The sequence below is a fragment of the Lemur catta genome, chromosome 2 (genome assembly GCF_020740605.2).
Source record: "Lemur catta isolate mLemCat1 chromosome 2, mLemCat1.pri, whole genome shotgun sequence".
NCBI lineage: Eukaryota > Metazoa > Chordata > Mammalia > Primates > Lemuridae > Lemur > Lemur catta.
In genome coordinates, this window is record NC_059129.1 from 47962800 (window position 1) to 47981816 (window position 19017).

Genomic DNA, 19017 nt, shown 5'->3' on the forward strand with positions numbered 1-19017 from the left:
CGAGACCAGCCTGAGCAAGAGTGAGACCCCGTCTCTACTAAAAACAGAAAGAAATTATCTGGCCAACTAAAAATATATATACAAAAAAATTAGCCGGGCATGGTGGCTCATGCCTGTAGTCCCAGCTACTCGGGAGGCTGAGGCAGTAGGATCGCTTAAGCCCAGGAGTCTGAGGTTGCTGTGAGCTGGGCTGATGCCACGGCACTCACTCTAGCCCGGGCAACAAAGTGAGACTCTGTCTCAAAAAAAAAAAAAAAAAAAAAAGAAAATTAAAGATTTATTATTAAATGTTTAATTTTCATTGAAATTAGTTCAAGGAATGATTTAGTATAAGTTGAGTGCTATGAGTATATTTAGTACAGGAACTGGACCTTCTCAGTGAAGGCTTCCTGAGATGGAGGCATTTCAGCTGAGATCTGAAAGATGAGTAGGAATTTGGTAAGCAAAATGTTGGGGATGGGATGGGAGAACAGTTTGTGTGAAGACCCTGAGACCAGACCAATAGGAACAAAAGTGCAGAGCTCAGGGAAAGGTACCCAGAGGAGACTGCAATTTAAGAATTGCAATTGTTGACATCTTTTTGTAGACAAAAATTTTGTCTCATGATCCTATTGAAAAATTCTTACAGTAAAGTAAAACAAGAAACAATAATGTAAGAACCACAGCAATGTATCACATTTGATCAGCTATGTGATCATATGCTAAGTTCTTTACATTTGTTTTCAGAATGTGGTCGAACTATTCCTGGAGCAACCAAAGGGGCAAAAATGATGAGATTGTATATAGACAGCGCAGCCCCAGAGAAGCTAAAAGGACTGTGTATATTTTTTGTTCGTTGTCATAATGATGTTGCTGTAAATGCTAAAAGTATTCATGAGGTATGTTTAAATTTTTCTTCCAAATGTATAGTTAAATATTGAATGTATTTTCATAGTCACACTTTTGCTTTACTTTGCTTTCACTTTTTAAATATAGGACTGAATTGAGTTCCAAGAAAGTAATATATTCATATAGTCAAAGAAACTGAGAAATTAGCTATAATAGAGCTTAGTTCTATTTATACTTTAGATACCACTTTTAAAATTTATGAAAATTTCATTTCTTCTAGATGGTGTACAAATAATTTCCATCCTTCCATTCACTAGGAACACATTTAATTTTGTTCATACAATGTTAAGTATTGGTTACTTTATTTCATCCCCTCTTCACTCAATATTTTAACTCTCTAATAGCTTTAGAAGAAGAAGGAAGAATTGACCTACATCCTTGGCATTGCTAACCTAGTCCTGGAAAGGCAGGATGATGGAATGGGAAAAGTAAGAATTTTGGACAGATGGACCTGAATTTGTCTCCTAGGTTCACCACTGACTAACAGTGGTGGCAAGTTGCTCATCCTTTCTGAGATTTAGGTCTCTACATTATACATTCTGAAATTTGGGAATAATAATATCCACCTGGCAGAATTATAACACTAAATGATAATATAAGTAAATTCTTATTATATTGCCTGACATACAGTAGGCTCTCAACAAATATTAGTACTCTTTATTATACTTAGAGAATCATAATAGCTTTTACAATGTGAAAGAAAACTGAAACTGAATCTAATTTTGCTCCTTTTCTGTTTACAACAGAAGATTGCTTGAAGAGAAGTTGTTTAGCTTGGGTTAGGATCCTAAGCTGGCAGTTATATTCCCCTGTAAATATTTCATTGTAAATATTTCATTGTATCTCTTGTGGTTGATGAGACCTCTCCTGTTAGTATAATTCATAGGTAATCTTTTTTCCTTCTGCTTGCTTTTACTCTGTCTTTGAAGTCTCTTCACCATGATGTCTCTATGTATGGACATCTATGTATCTTCCATTTCACTGATTCTCTCTTCAACTTGTCCATGATTTAATCTATTCTTTTTTATAACTTAGTTTTAGTTTTATCAGTTATATGTGCATATAGTTTAAAGAAAGAAGAGGTTCTGTAAGCCTTGTTAAGAAAAACTCACTTCTATCGCACTTTCCAGAAGGAATTATTAAACTCTTTTAGTGTATTCTTTCATTTACTTCCATATTGCTGAATAATATGCTCTGATTGCTCCTTTTGCCAGTTTAGACATTATCTGTGGCCTTTTCTCTCTGGAAGGTGAGGATTTAGCTTTTTATTTAACCTATGGCTCTCCCCCTTGTTTCTCCATCCCTCCATCCTTCCAACATAGTTATATTATATTTTGCTTAGCTAAATATTTGTTTACATCATTATAACTGTGGAAATGTAATCACAGCTGAGCCATGTAGTGGTTTTCCAAGTGGTACCTAAGACCCTTTCAGGGGATCTGTAAGGTAAAACCAATTTTTGTCATAATACTGAGATGCTATTTTCCCTTTTCACTGTGTTGGCATTTGACTGATGGTGCAGAAGCAATTGTGGGAAAACCTGCTGACACCTTAGCAGAAGTTAATGGCACCAAACTGTACTATTTGGGTTATTAAGTATTAAATGTCTGATTTCCTTAAGTACTAAGTTTGACAGTTGATATCTCTGACATTTCACTTTGACACTTCTTGTTTTATTTTTATTGTGAAGGTACATTCTCAGTCTTTCAAACATGTTTTGGCTTGTGATTATCCTTCAAAAAAATTTTTAGAGCAATTTTTGTGAAACCATGGATAAGTCTAAAATTCATGTTATTTTTGAATATGAGTTCCATTGTGGAACCAATGCAGTGCAGACAGCTCGAAATATCAACGAAGTGTTTGGGAAAGATGTGGCTAATGAACGCACAGTATGTCAATGGTTTGAGAAGTTCTATTCTGGTGATTTTGATCTTGAAAATGAGCCACTTGGGCGACCTGAGACCAAGGTGGAAATTAATGAGCTGAAAGCTATAGTGGAAGTGAATCTATCTCAACCTGTGTATGAATTAGCAGCAGGATTTGATGTAACTATTCCAGTAATATTGGACCATTTGAAACAAATGGGCAAGGTAAAGAAGCTGGATAGATGGGTTCTTCATGAATTAAACAAGCATCAGAAGAGTAATCGTCTTGAAGCTTGACTTTCTTTGCTGTCACAACATAAAGGTGAACCATTTCTACACTGTATTGTTAAATGTGATGAAAAATGGATTCTTTCAGAGAATCACAAGCATTCGGCACAATGGTTGGATAAAGATGAAGTGCTGAAACACAGTCCAAAACTGAATATTCATCAAAAAAAGCTAATGGTGTCAGTTTGGTGGTCCAGTGCCAGTATTATCCACTACAGCTTCATGAAACCTGGTCAGTCGATTATAGTGGATGTCTACTGCAACCAGTTGGACAAAATGATGAAGATGCTTGAGATTAAGCAGCTGAGATTGTTCCATAGAGACAGGCCAATCCTCTTGGAAGACAACACTGGACCATATGTTGCATAAACAATGCTGCTCAAACTATAGCAGCTGGACTCGGAAACTCTGTCATCCACCATATTCACCAGACCTTGTACCAACTGACTACCACTTCTTCCAGGCTTTGGACCATTTCTTGCAAGGAAAAATATCCAATTCTGAGCAAACTGTGGAAAATGCCTTTTGTGATTTCATCACCACTCACTCTCCAGGCTTCTTCACTGCTGGCATAAACAAGCTACCGTTTAGATCGCAAAACTGTGTCGATAGTGTAAGGGTTTTTGGAGTGGCCGGCGCCAGAGAAAGAAAGACGAGCAGAGTTGAAAGGGATAAGTAAAGAGGCTTTATTGGAGCATTCCCGGGTAGGGGTAACGAGTCCCAAGAGAGGGACCCGGGCGAGCTTCACAGTTCCACCGAGTGGGACCAGAGAAGTCACCTCGCCCAAAGTCTGGGTGGGCTTATATATGTTTTTTAGGGCTGGGGGATGGGAGTTTTTTCTGGAGGGAAGGTTTTGGTGGGAAGAGTGAGGAATTTCTTTGTTTCAGCTTTAGGGCAGGTATTGAGGAATAGGAGGGGCTGCTTCTTTTTCATTAGGGAATGGCGGGGTGCCTGCCACCAGCCTTACAGATAGTTTAGGTGCAGACTTTGATTAACTTTACTGCTATGGTTTGAGATATAATAAACTACACTTTTGATTCAAAATTGGTGTCCATTTCATATTTAATGACCTAAATTGTAGTCATTGTATTCTTTATTGTCATACACTCACAGGTAAAAAATAAGCGTCCAGTTTTTAGTGGCCCTATACAAGTTTTTAAATCAAATTTCTTGGCTTGGGATTTCCAAGTCACTTAAAATATATTAATTGAGGTGTCATACTCATGGATGAGGGGATTTCGATTTCCGGGCTTTTGATTTCTTGTGGCTGGTAATTTCTTTCACCCAAATTCTGGGCAAAGGCTAGTTTGATTGTTACTTTCTTGGCCTGATGTAGTTTTTCTGGTTCTCATTTCATGGATAGGGCAACTTTCCACTGAGGCAACTTTCTTTCTGCAGGAGGTTCAGTTCCATCTCCTTCCCCTTGTACAGGCTCTAGGCTATAGCTGCATTCCTATGCAGAAATTAAAACACCAGGGAGAGCAATTGTGTGAATGGTTAAAATGGGGGCAGAGTGTAAGTTTGTTGACTTTAGAACTCTAATATTCATAACTGTAAGGCTGGTGGCAGGCACCCCTCCCTTCCCTAATGAAAAAAGAAGAAGCCCATCCTATTCCTCAATACCCGCCCTAAAGCTGAAACAAAGAAATTCCTCACTCTTCCCACCAAAACCTTCCCTCCAGAAAAAACTCCCATCCCCCACCCCTAAAAAACGTATATGAGCCCACTCAGACTTCTGGGCGGGGCGACTTCTCTGGTCCCACTCCGTGGGACCGTAAAGCTCGCCCAGGTCCCTCTCTTGGGACTCATTACCCCCACCTGGGAGCGCCCCAATAAAGCCTCTTTACTTATTCCTTTCAGCTCTGCTCGTCTTTCTTTCTCTGGCGCCAGCCACTCCAAAAAACCTTACATTTGGTGCTGAAACCCAGGAGGGTACTTTGACTTTCAGCTGCGCCGCCCCTCCCGTGGTCTCCGGTCTTTAAACCTTACAATAACCACTTATGTTTCCCTAATAGTTTATAAAATATATTAGGGATCTATTTTTTTGCAATGTAAAATAGGTTATGAGTTTCAGTTCTTTAAATGGGATTAGCGTATAAAATAACATTTAAACATCACCCTTTTAGGAAGTGCTATTTACTGTTCTGGATGCAACGAAAGGACTCCTAAATGGGATTAGGAACATGCTGGCAAATATATTTCTACCAGCTATTCTTGCAACAAGCAATTGGGGTGCTTTAAACCAGTCCACGCAGGGAGAATCTGAAAAATACATTTTCACTGAAACTATCAACAGATACCTTTCATTTTTAGACGGTGAGTATAAAATTTAATGTTTGGTAAATTACTAAAAATGAGCAAATTAACTATATGTTATTAAAAATAAACACTAGAGAAAACATTTCTATCCTAAAAGATGTTAAAGTAATTATGGGACCTACAGGTAAGATGTGAAATCATTAGAACTCCTTATTTCTAGGTATCTTTGCAGGAGTATGATATGTTTTGTTTTTATTTTCCATTACAGCAGGAGCAATCTCTTCCTATAATACAGTATTAATGAAAAATTTTACCATATTAAAAATATGTACTTTATTACGAACTCTTTAAAATACATACTTTTATTTTTTAATACTGTTAAAATATATAATTTTATTAATAAATCAAGTTACAATCTAATGGTCAATTAGAATTGTATTTCTAATACAAATTTCTATAGAGTATTAGATCTTTAACATTTCAGTAATTAGAAATTGAAAGCTCACATTAACATTTAACACATTGACATTAAACACCTCTTTTCTTAATCTTGTTTTTTCCTTTTTAGGTGCTAGAATAAGTATTGAAGGAACAGTAAAGTTAAAGACGATAGATAATGTTGATTTTTCCAAACTGCATACCTTTGAAGAAGTGACTGCTGCAGCCAGCAATTCAGAAACTGTTCATCAGTTAGAGGAAGTGCTGATGATATGGTACAAACAGATTGAACAGGTAAGTAGACTCAGATAATTGCATCTTGAGTAGTAGTTCTCGTGTGTGTCCCAGCCATTGTATTTGTCCCTAAAAGTAAAGGGAAGAGGAATCTTCTTTGACTTTCTTCCCGATTTCTTTTTGAAACTCAGTCTATTCATGACCATAAAGCAAAGTCATTAAAATCACCACTTCAAAGAGGAAACCATAACAATATGATTGAGAATGAAATAATGAAGAATGAGGAATAGCCATCATTTATTCCCAATGATTTTTTTTTTATTGTTTACACTTTCTGTGAAAGAGAGAGGGAAAGGATATAGTCAACAGCCATAGTGCTAGACACTGAATAAATTCCTCTTGGTTGATCCCTGGAGTTGTCTGTGCTGCCAAAGACGAGGCTCATTCGTATCAGTATTACAGTGGCAAGTCTGCAGCTCTCTAGTCAAATTTTCTCTGGCAGTAAGAGAAGTAGTGATAGGAGTGGAATATGTATCAAAATTATGAGAGACTCCAACTTACACTGTATACACTGGGAAAAAAATCAGGTATGTCATTGCCCTAAACTGAAAGAGAATTCTAGGAACCACCTCACAGATCTCTAGTTCATGAGCATAGGACAGTGGAACTAGAGAAGAACATCTTCAGTTAAGTGAGAATCAGGGAGAAAAGTTTTGACTAAGCAGGAGGTGGAGGAATGCATTTCCACTTTTACCTTTTTTAGGTAAAAGGTATGTCAAGAGGAGAGAAGTACAGTTGGAGGAGTAAAAACTGGAGGACTTTGAAAATTCCATCAAAGTCTAGAGTGCCGGTTGCAGAATTTGCTTCCAGGTGTTACTAGGTAATCGAAGTGGGTGATTGCCCACCAGAGAACTCCTGCAGCCATCTACTGTGCTACTGGAGGAAGGGGGAGTTGTAACCCACTGAGGGAATCAAATCCTGTCCTACACAGTGGCTGAGGAGACCCTCTCCAATTATTATATCAATCAATATAGATCTTTCATAAACAAAGGAAAATAATTTAACATAAGGAGATTTAGCAATCTGATATAAGGAAACCAAGTTTGTTAATTGCAGCAAATAGCCTCCAATTAAGCAGAGTCAATGCAAGGAATGGTAGTGATCTTAAAAAAAACTATATCTAAAATATACTCTGACCTTCCTCTTGTCATACACAAAAGTTAATCTAAAATGGATCATATATATATGAAAGCTAACACTAAAAAGCTTCCTGAAGAAAACACATGGAGAATATCTCCATAGCCTTAGTACAGGGAAAGAGTTCTTAGATGTGATGCAAAAAGCATTAATCATAAAAGAAAATACTGATATGACAAAAGGAGTCAGAATAATTTAAAATATCTGCTTATTAAAAGAAACCACTAAGAAAATGAAAAGGCAAGCCACTTACTGTGAGAAAATATTTGTAGGACTTATATCTGGAATAAAGACTTAAATAATTATAAAAAGACAAACAATTTAATTTTTATTTGGATAGGCATTTCAAAGAATATTCAAATAAGCATGTGAAAAAGTATTCAACATCACTAGTCACCAGGGAAATGTAAAATAAATCCACGATAGGATATTACTGCTAACTCACTAAAATGGCTAAAATTAGAAAGACTGGCATTCTCAAGTGTTAGTGAGGTTGTGGAGAACTGAAACTCTGACAGTTTGCCGGTGGGAGTATAACATGGTAGCACTTCTTTAGAAAGCCTTTTAGCAACTTCTTATACAATTAAGTATATAGCTAGCTACCCTGTGGCCCAGCAGTTCCACTCTGAGGTATATACCCAAGAAAAATTAAAATATATGTCTACTAAAAAGACTTATATAAGAAATTTATAGTGACCTTAATCCTAATCACCAAACACTGAAAACAATCCAAATGGAAAATAGATGAACTATTTGTGGAATGAAACAATGGAATGTAACTGAAATAAAAAATTACTGTTGATACGTGAAATAACATGAGTGAATCTCAAAAATATGTTGAGTAAGAGAAGTTTTAAAAACATAATGTGAAAAACAAAATAAAAACTATACATAAACCAGAACACAATATAGACTATGTCTTCTTAAGCAAGATACAAAACCCAAAAGCCACAAAAGAAAAAAAATGACAGATCAGGCTACATAAAAAACAATTAGTAACTTCCATATGGCAAAAAAAAAGAAAAAGAAAAAAAACCACACCATAAACAAAGTTAAAAGATAAATGACCTCCTGGGAGAAAATATTAGTGTATATAATAGAGTTACAATCTATAAGGTATAAAGCGCTTCTATAAACCAGTAAGAAATGGGTGATTCAGAGAAAAATAGGCTAAGGATATAAATAGTGCCATTCAAGGAAAGTAGATGGAGATGTTGGACCTGGAATAAAAGTGGATTTAGGAGGGTCATGATATTCTCAAATATTTGATGAGATTTCATGCGAAATTAAACATGTACTATATGGCTTGAGAAGGCAGATAGAAGTAAGACCAGACAGAGTGTGATATCTATAAGGAGAGAGATTTTGCCTTGAAATCAGGGTAATTTTCTCACAGTATTTTTTCCATGGAAAAATGAAAAGTCCTGCATCATGGGAAGTATCCAATTTGAGTCTGGATTACCATCTATGAGTCATGTTGTAACAGGAATTAACACATGAAAAGGGTTGTTGGATTTAGTTAACTTTTAAGGCCCATTTAAAATCCTTAATTCCTGGATTCAAATTATATAGACTTTTAGACATTTAGGAAAAGTTTAAATTATGTCTAGGATCTTCTATTTAAGGAGGTGGAGGAGCTTGTAGAAAGATTAAGAGTTCCATAAACCATGGTTAAAATTAAAGCATTTCATGGGTTTAAGCCAGAATCTTCAGGGGTTTAAAAAATTCATTATGTATTTAACCTCAATTGTATTCTTAAAAATTCCATCACAATTTAAATTATGCAAAGTTAGAAACATAAAAATGTACAGAAAAAATATGATACCTATGTAACTACCACTGAGATTAACAGATACTAACCATTTTCTGTTTGCTTCAGATCTCTTTTATTTTAGCTAAAGCCTCCAACACTTTCCTCTCCCTCCCTCTATATCAGCACTCTCCTGATGTGATTGTCTCCCATTCCCTTGAATGTTTTGCACTTTTATTGCATTTGCATATCTATAACCTGTATGTTATATACACAGAATATGTATTTGTGTTTAAAATCCTTACATAAATGGTGTAATACCTGTCTTGGTCCATTAGGGCTACTATAACAAAATCCTGTAAACTGGGTGGCTTATAAACAACAGACATTTATTTCTCACAGTTCTGATTCCATGTCTGGTGAAGGCCTGGTTCCTGGTTCATAAAAGGCGGTCTTCTTATCTTCTCCAGGCACCCTCACATGGCAGAAGGGGCAAAGCAGCTTTCTTGGATCTCTTTTGTAAAGGCATGGATCCCATTCTTTGGGGCTCTACCCTTAGGACCTAATCACCTTCCAAAGGCCCCACCTCCAAATACCATCACATTGGGATTAGGTTTCAACACGTGAATTTTGGGGGCATGTAAACATTTAGTCTGTACCATATGTATACTTTTACAGCTTTTTTTTTTTTCTCATTTAACTTTCTCTTTCATCCATTCCATGTTGGTACAAGTAAATTTAATTCATTCATTTAGCTGCTATCTGGTATTCATCTTTATAATCATATTTTATTATATAGACTTTCAGACATTCAGGAGACATTTAAATTATGCCTAGTATCCTCTATTTAAGGAGGTAGAGAAGTTTATTCATCTATTTCCTCAGCTAACAGTTGTTTCTATTATTTTTTTGCTATTACTAACAACAATAATACACAGTCAATAAATATCTTTGTTTGGGTCTCCTTTGCACATGTTCAAGAATTTTGCAGTGGAATTGCTAGGAGCAATAGTATATGAATCTTTTATTGGATATTACTAAGCCCTCCAAATAGTGATATATTAATTTTTTACAGGAGCATATGAGAGTTCCTATTTCTTTAAATATTTGGTTATACTTGGGACTGCCAGATTTTCAATTGTTGCCAGTATGTTAGATGTGAAATAGTATCTTGATTTACTTTTAATTATCCTAAATATTATTGAGGTTGAACATATTTAATGGCTACTTAGGTTTCTTCTATGTTGAATTACCTGTTCATATCCTTTACCCAATTTTCTTTTGGATTGCTTAATGTTATCTTACGGAATTACTGGTGTTTAAATAGTATTTTCCAGATGTTAATCCTTTGTTGGTCTCCATTGTGTCATGACTTTTTATTCGGTATGGTGTCTTTAGTCATGTGAAATTTTTAAATTTTGATTTAGTTAAATATATTAATTACAAATGTTGAGCCACCCTCAACGTAGCTACCTCTAGTGACTACAAACTTTATGCTTTTTGTATTTTGTTTAGGAAACCCTTTCCTATTCCAGTGCTAAGAAGACATTCTCCCAAATAATTTGTTTATTTTAAATAGTGAAATTAAACACAAAAATGAATACAATAAAAGAAACAAATTGCTGTAGAATGAACAACTGTGTAACCTTTGCACAAGTTAAGAAACAGAACATTACCAGCACTTTATGGTGACCCTGCTTTCCTCTTCCCACTTATAAATCCCCTTTCTTCCCCCTAGTGGTAACTATTATCTTCACAATTATGATATTCATTTCTGTGCTTCACTTTGTAGTTTTACCTCCATCTCTTACATTTTCTTTTAGAAGTTTTACCATTTTATTTTTAATAGTAAGGTCTTTAATGCATCTGGAATTGTGTGTGTGTGTGTGTGTGTGTGTGATGGGAGATAGGAATTTAATTTTGTTTTTTTCCATATATCTGTAGTCAGCCATTGTCCCCATTTAACATTCTCTGTTAAATTGTTTATTTAATATCCCATTCTTTCCTAACAAATTTGTAGTATCATTTCTGCTATAGAACATGTTTCTAGACCTCTTTTTCTATCCCACTGGTCTACTATTTTTGTTCTCATACTGTACTGCTTTAATTTCTGTAGTTTTTCCACTAAATCAACATTTGATATGCATTTGATATGCCAAGTCTCTTCTCTGTTTTTTTTTTCTTTCAAAATTGCATTGACTATTTCTGGTTAATTATTTTTCAAAATTAAATTTAAGACTAGTTTTTCAAGTATCACGAAAAACCCTGTTTGAGATTTTGATTGGAATTTCATTGAATATATACATTAATTTAGATAAAATTGTCATCTTTATTTTATTGAATTTATTCATCCTTGAACATAGTATACCTCTTCATATATTTTGGTCTTCTTTTGTGTGCTTCATATAACTTTTTAAATTTAAATTTAAATTTTGTCCAAAAAGATCTGGCACATCTTTTGTTAGGTTAATTTCTGGTTATCTTATCATAGTATCATTTGCTATCACAAATGGTATCTTTTTGGAAATTGCATTTTCAGATTGTTAGATGGCTTGTAAAGAAGTGATACTGATTTTTATGTATAGATCCAGCAACCTTACTGAATTGTTCACATTTATTAAATGTAAAAGTTTGTCTTTGGATATTCTTGAATTTTTAAAATGCAGCCATCCATCATCTGTGATTATGCCATTTTTGTTTTTTTCATTTCCAATCGTTATACCTTGTGTTTACTTTACTTATTTTGCTCTGGGACTTCCATTATACCAGGTAGAAAAGAAGTGGGTTGTGATAGTGCCAAACTCATCATGTCCTTTGTTTTAAAGTGATATTTTCTAAAATTTCACCTTTAAATATAATGTTTACCTTTAAATAGATACTATTTATCATGTTCTATTCTTTGTTTGCTAAGAGTTTTAAATGTTATTCACTGTTGAATATTATTTATACTTTTAGCTTCCTTTGAAAAGATGCAATGATATTTTAACAAAGAAAAATGTAATATTTCTATATTTTATAAATTTTTAACATTTTTTTTGATGGCAGGTGCTTATTGAGAGTGAGCAGATGAGAAAAGAAGCTGATGATTCAGGTCCACTCACCGAATTGGAACACTGGAAACGCATGTCAGCCAAGTTCAACTATATCATTGAACAGATTAAAGGGCCAAGTTGTAAGGCTGTCATAAATGTGCTAAATGTTGCACACTCCAAATTGTTAAAGGTAAAAGGCCTTCTGTTTTAAAGTTTGGTATACTGTAGAACAATTGACTAGAAAACTGACCCTTACTGAGCTGTTTCTCAGCATATAATATACCAGAATTATGTGTTTAGAAGTATTAAGCTTTTAAAAAAATTTTTTTAGTTTCAAAATGTTAAGGGGTGCAAATATTTTTGTTACACTGGTAGCTTCTATAATGTTTAAGTCAGGGCTATTAGTGTGCCCATCACCAGAATAGTGTTCATTGTACCTGTTAGGTAGGTTTTTACCCCTTCCCCTCCTCCTCTCCCCAGATTCTTGATTTCCAATGACTTTTACTTCTCTCTGTGCCCATTGATTAGTTCCAAATTATTAGAGAGTACATGTGGTGTTTGTTTTTCCATTCCTGAGATACTTCACGTAGGATAATGGTCTCTAGTTCCATCCAAATGGCTGGAAAAGACATTAATTCATTCCTTTTTATGGCTGAGTACTCCATGTTATATTTATACCACATTTTTTGTTAATCCACTCATGAATTGATGGACACTTAGGTTGATTCCACATCTTTGTGATTGTGAATTGTGCTGCAATAAACATTCAAGTGCAAGTGTCTTTTTGATAAAATGATGTCTTTTCCTATGGGTAGATACCCAATAGTGGGATTGTTGGGTCGACTGATAAGTCTACATTTATTTCTTTGAGGAATCTCCATACTGTTTTCCACAGAGGTCGTATTAATTTGCAGTGCCACCAACAGTGTATAAGTTCTTTTCTCTCTGCATCTATGCCAGCATTTATTGTTTTTTGACTCTTTAATCATAGCCATTCTGACAGGAGTAAAGTGATATCTCATTGTGGTTTTAATTTGCATTTCCCCGATGAGTAGTGATGTTGAGCATTTTTTCATGTTTCTTGGCCATGAGGTGTTAAGCTTTGAGTGAGGCTTTCTCATATATCACAATCATTTCCAGAAAAAGAAATATCTTCCAGAAGATTTATTTCTCAATATTTCTCACACCAATTTTGACAAGAATACTATGGGAGAATTGCCAGAAAATTTATCATCTTTTATTTTTTAAATGTTTTGGAAATTGTAAGTCAATACAGAAATCAATACAGGCTCATTGAGGTAAAGAACTACATAGAGAGTCAAAAGCAGAAATGCCCTCTCATCATACATCTCTTTTTTTTCTTATAATTTTTTTATTATTCTTATTTCATCATATTGTGGGGGTACAAAAGTTTAGGTTACATATATTGCCCTTGCCCCACCCTAAGTCAGAGCTTCAAACGTGTCCATCTTCTAAACAGTGCGCATCGCGCTCATTATGTATGTATATACCCATCCCATCCCCCACCCACATCTGCCCAACACCTGATCAATGTTATTCCTAAATGTGCTCTTAGGTGATGATCAGTGAAACCAATTTGATGGTGAGTACACGTGGTGCTTATTTTTCCATTCTTGGGATACTTCACTTAGTAGAATGGGTTCCAACTCTTTCCAGGAAAATACAAGAGGTGCTATATCACCATTGTTTCTTATAGCTGAGTAGTACTCCGTTGTATACATATACCACATTTTATTAATCCACTCCTGTATTGATGGGCACTTGGGTTGTTTCCACATCTTTGCAATTGTGAATTGTGCTGCTATAAACATTCAGGTGCAGGTATCTTTGTTACAGAATGTCTTTTGTTCTTTTGGGTAGATGCCCAATAATGGGATTTCTGGGTCAAATGGTAGGTCTACTTGTATATGTTTAAGGTATCTCCATACTGCTTTCCACAGAGGTTGCACTAGTTTGCAGTCCCACCAGCAGTGTATGAGTGTTCCTGTCTCTCTGTATCCATGCTAACCTTTGTTGTAATGGGACTTTTTGATAAAGGCCATTCTCACTGGAGTTAAGTGATATCTCATTGTGGTTTTGATTTGCATTTCCCTGATGATTAGAGATGTTGAGCATTTTTTCATATGTTTGTTGGCCATTCTTCTGTCTTCTTTTGAAAAATTTCTGTTCATGTCCTTTGCCCACTTTTTGATAGGGTTGTTTGATTTTTTTCTTGCTGATTTTCCTGAGTTCTAAGTAGATTCTAGTTATCAGTCCTTTATCCGATGTGTAGCATGCAAAAATTTTTTCCCGTTCTGTAGGTTGTCTATTTACTCTTGTGACAGTTTCTTTGGCTGTGCAGAAGCTTTTTAATTTAATCAGGTCCCATTTATTTATTTATTTTTGTTGCTGTGATTGCCTTTGGGGTCTTCTTCATGAATTCTTTGCTTAGGCCAATGTCTATAAAAGTCTTTCCCACATTTTCTTCTAGAATTCTAATAGTTTCGATCCTAAGGTTTAAGTCTGTTACCCACCATGATTTGATTTTTGTGAGAGGTGAAAGGTGTGGGTACTGTTTCAGTCTTCTACATGTGACTATCCAGTTTTCCCAGCAGCATTTATTGAATGAGGATTATTTTCCCCAGAGTATGTTTTTTTTCTGCTTTGTCAAAGATTAGATGGCTATATGAGGATGGTTTTATATCTGGATTCTTGATTCTGTTCCACTGGTCTGTGTCCTTGTTCCTGTGCCAATATCAAGCTGTTTTAATAACCACAGCCTTGTAGTATAGTTTGAAGTCTGGTAAATTAACACCTCCCATTTTGTTCTTATTGCTTAAAATTGCTTTTGCTAAACGGGGTCTTCTCTGGTTGCATATAAAGTGTAAAATTATGTTTTCTATATCTGTGAAAAATGATGTTGGTAATTTAATAGGGATTGCATTGAATCTGTAGATCACTTTGGGTAGTATAGACATTTTAACAATGTTGATTCTTCCGATCCATGAGCATGGTATGGTTTTCCACCTGTTTACATGCTCTGCGATTTCCTTCTTCAGTGTTTCATAGTTCTCCCTGTAGAGGTCTTTTACCTCCTTGGTTAAATGTATTCTTAAGTACTTTATTTTCTTTGTTGCTATTGTGAAGGGTATTGAGTCTTTGATTTGGTTCTCAGTTTGACTATTTTTATTGGCATATATGAATGCCTCTGATTTGTGTGTATTCATTTTGTATCCTGAGCCTCTACTGAATTCATTTATCAGTTCCAGTAGTCTCTTGGTTGAATCCTTGGGGTTTTCTAGATATAATATCATATCATCCGCAAAGAGGGAGAGTTTGATCTCTTCTGTCCCCATTTGGACACCCTTGATTCTGCTCTCTTGCCTGATTGCTCTCACGAGGACTTCCAGCACTATGTTGAATAGCAGTGGGGACAGTGGGCAACCTTGTCTGGTTCCAGTTCTAAGTGGGAACGCTTTCAATTTTTCCCCATTCAGTATGATGTTGGCTGTGGGTTTGTCATATATGGCTTGTATCATTTTTAAGTAGGCTCCATCTATGACTATTTTGTTAAGCATTCTTATCATAAAAGGGTGTTGAATTTTGTCGAATGCTTTTTCTGCATCTATTGAGAGGATCATATGGTCTTTGTTTTTGCTTGTAGTTATGTGGTGTATTAAATTTATAGATTTGCGTATGTTGAACCATCCCTGTATCTCTTGGATGAAGCCCACTTGGTTGTGATGGATTATTTTCTTGATAAGCACCTGGATTCGATTTGCTAGGATTTGATTGAGAATTTTTGCCTCTATATTCATGAGGGATATTGGTCTGTAGTTTTCTACTTTTGTTGCATCCTTTCTGGGTTTTGGTATTAGAGTTATGTTGGCTTCATAAAATGTGTTGGGAAGGATTCCGTCTTTCTCGATGTTGTGGAATAACTTTTGTAGGATAGGCACCAGTTCTTCTTTGTAGGTGTGGTAAAATTCGAGTGTGAACCCATCTGGTCCGGGACTTTTCTTTTTGGGAAGGATTTTTATTACTGTTTCGATTTCACTTCTTGATATTGGTCTGTTCAGGAATTCTATTTCTTCCTGGTTGAGCCTAGGGAGGTTGTGTATTTCTAAAAATTCGTCCATTTCCTCCACATTTTCCAATTTGTGTGCATAAAGGTTTTTGTATAATTCATAGATGATATCTTGTATCTCTGTGGCATCAGTTGTAATTTCTCCTTTCATGTTCCTGATGGAGGTTATTAGAAATTTTACTTTTCTGGTCTTAGTTAGTCTAGCCAAAGGCGTGTTGATTTTGTTTATCTTTTCAAAGAACCAACTTTTTGTTTTATTAATCTCCTGTATAGTTTTCCTAATGTCCACTTCATTTAGTTCTGATTTGATCTTATTAATTTCACTCCTTCTGCTGGGTTTGGGATCGGTCTGTTCTTCTTTTTCCATCTCTTTGAGTCTATTCATTAGGTTGTCTATTTATAAATTTTCTGTCTTTTTGATATGGGCATTTATGGAAATAAACTTTCCTCTCAGTACTGCTTTAGCTGTGTCCCACAGATTTTGATAACTTGTGTCTCCTTTGTCATTTAGTTCAAAGAATCTTTTGATTTCCATCTTGATTTCCTCATTTATGAAATGATCGTTCAGGAGTAGGTTGTTTAGCTTCCATGACTTTGAGTAGAAATGAGAATTTCTGTTAGGGTTGATTTCTACTTTTATTCCACTGTGATCTGAGAAGATGTATGGTATAATTTCTATTTTTTAAAAATTTTTAAGACATGCTTTGTGTCCTAGGATATGGTCCATCTTAGAGAATGTCCCATGAGCTGATGAGAAGAATGTATATTCAGTGGAGTTTGGATAGAATGTCCTGTAAATGTCAGTCAGGCCCATTTGTTCTAGTGTTCTGTTTAAGTCCATTATTTCTTTATTTTCTGTTTGGAGGATCTGTCCTGTGCTGTCAGAGGGGTGTTGAAGTCTCCAGCTATTATGGTGTTGCTGTTTATCATTTGGTTTAGTTCAAGTAGGGTGTGCTTTATGAATCTGGGTGCATCTAAGTTGGGTGCATGCGTATTAAGTATAGTTATGTCTTGTTGAACTGTACCCTTCACCATTATGTAGTGGCCATCTTTGTCTCTCATTACTTTTGTTGATTTAAAAACTAAGTTATCTGAAATTAAAACCACCATGCCAGCCTTCTTTTGGCTTCCATTTGCTTGAAATATCAACTTCCGTCCCTTTATTTTCAGTCTAGAAGCATCTTTGCAAGTTAGATGAGTTTCCTGGAGACAGCAGATACTTGGCTTGTATTTTTTTATCCATTGGGCCAGCCTATGTCTCTTGAGTGGGGAGTTCAAGCCATTCACATTTATTGAGAAAACTGATAGGTGGGGCAGATTTGTGTTCATCCTGTTGGGTAGAACTTCATTGCTACATTTTCTTTCTTGGGCCATTGTGGTATCTGGCCTTTGATCTTTAGCTTTTGAGTAGTTTTACATTTTTGAGTGTTTCTTGTGCTGGTCCATGTGCAACTCTGTTTTGAGTACTTCTTGGAGGGATGGTCTTGTCTTGGTGAATTCCCTCAGTCTTTGTTTATCTGAGAATGTCTTAATTTCTCCTTCGTATACAAAACTTAGCTTTGCTGGGTACAAGATTCTAGGCTGGGCATTATTCTGTTTCAGGAGAGTGAGGATGGGGCCCTAGTCTCTTCTTGCTTGTAAGGTTTTAGTTGAGAAATCTGGCATTATTCGGATGGGCTTTCCTTTGTATGTTACTTGTTTCTTTCACTTTACCGCTCAAAGAAGCGCCTCTTTAGTGGATATTTTGGTCAGTCTGATGACTGCATGACATGGTGCCTTCCTATTTGCAATGAATCTCCCAGGGGTCCTTTGGGCTTCTTGTACCTGTATATCTAGATTTTTAGCAAGGCCTGGGAAATTTTCCTCAATTATCTCTTCAAATAGCTTATCCAACCCTTGCGTATTTTCTTCTTCATCCTCAGGAATGCCCATAACTCTCACGTTAGGCTTCTTCACATAATCCCACATTTCTTGCAGACTCTGGTCTTTTCTCTTATTTCTTTGCTCTATCTCTGTGACTGACTTATTTAATTGGAAGGTGTTATCTTTGATCTCTGAGATTCTTTCTTCTGTTTGATCTACCCTGCTCTTGAGGCTTTCCACTGTGTTTTGTAATTCCCTGAATAAATTCTTCATTTCCAGGAGTTTGGTTTGATTTTTCTTTAATATTTCAATTTCTTTAGTGAATTTTTCTTCCAAGTCCTGGATTTTTTTTGTGGTTTCTTTGTGTTGGTTATACATTTTTTCTTGCATATCGTTCAGTTTTCTGATGATCCATGTTTGAAATTCTTCTTCTGTCATTTTGGTGTTCTGAGTTTGGTTAATGTCCATTGCTAGAGAGCTGGTCTTTCTCTTTGGGGGTGTGCTTTCCGTTTGATTCTTCATACTTCTGGAGTTCTTTCACTGATTCCTTCCCATCTGGATCAGCTGTTGCTTCTTGCCTTTAGATTTTTGTTTGGATGATGACACACCCTGTTTAGTCTCTGAGGCACTAGGTGGTGTTTGTGGGTGACATTTGACCACACCCTATATGATGAGTCAGTAGATGCAGGAAAAGGGTGTGCAGAATGACCTCCTTGTCAGTAGGTGGTGCTTGTTGGGAGGGGCAGGCTGCAGTGTTGTTTTTAGGTCCTGTAACGGGCTCTTGTTCCTCTGGAGAGATACTCCAGTGCCTCACGTAGTGGGTGGGGCCCTGGGACTTCCAGGTGTGTCCTTATTCTGCACCTAAGTGGGGGCAGGTCAGGGAGTGGGTCTGGGCAGAGCTGGGTTGGGTGAGCCTGCCCTCAAGCTCCACAAATGCTGTTAGCAGGGGTCAAAGGTCTGTTCTCTGCCTCTGAGCAAAGCTGCCAGGGAGGGGCTAGAATGGCCTCTCTCAGCAGGAAAGTCTGCGTGTGGGGGATGGGGCTGTCTGAGACCTACAGTCTAGAGCAGGCCTTGCTCCTTTCCACCCTTCCCTATTCTGCAGTTTCTCCGGGGCCT

At 36.2% G+C, this 19017-nt stretch overlaps 1 protein-coding gene across 1 annotated transcript in view; it reads left to right on the forward strand.

Moving 5' to 3' along the window:
* The first annotated feature begins 752 nt into the window (after positions 1-752).
* The window catches only part of DNAH8 (dynein axonemal heavy chain 8), a 286065-nt gene continuing 267800 nt past the window's right edge, over positions 753-19017 (forward strand). Inside the window, 4 exon segments of the mRNA XM_045542103.1 lie at positions 753-878; positions 5168-5357; positions 5869-6032; positions 11965-12141. Coding sequence (XP_045398059.1) covers positions 768-878; positions 5168-5357; positions 5869-6032; positions 11965-12141 — 642 coding nt within the window. The 5' untranslated portion in view covers positions 753-767.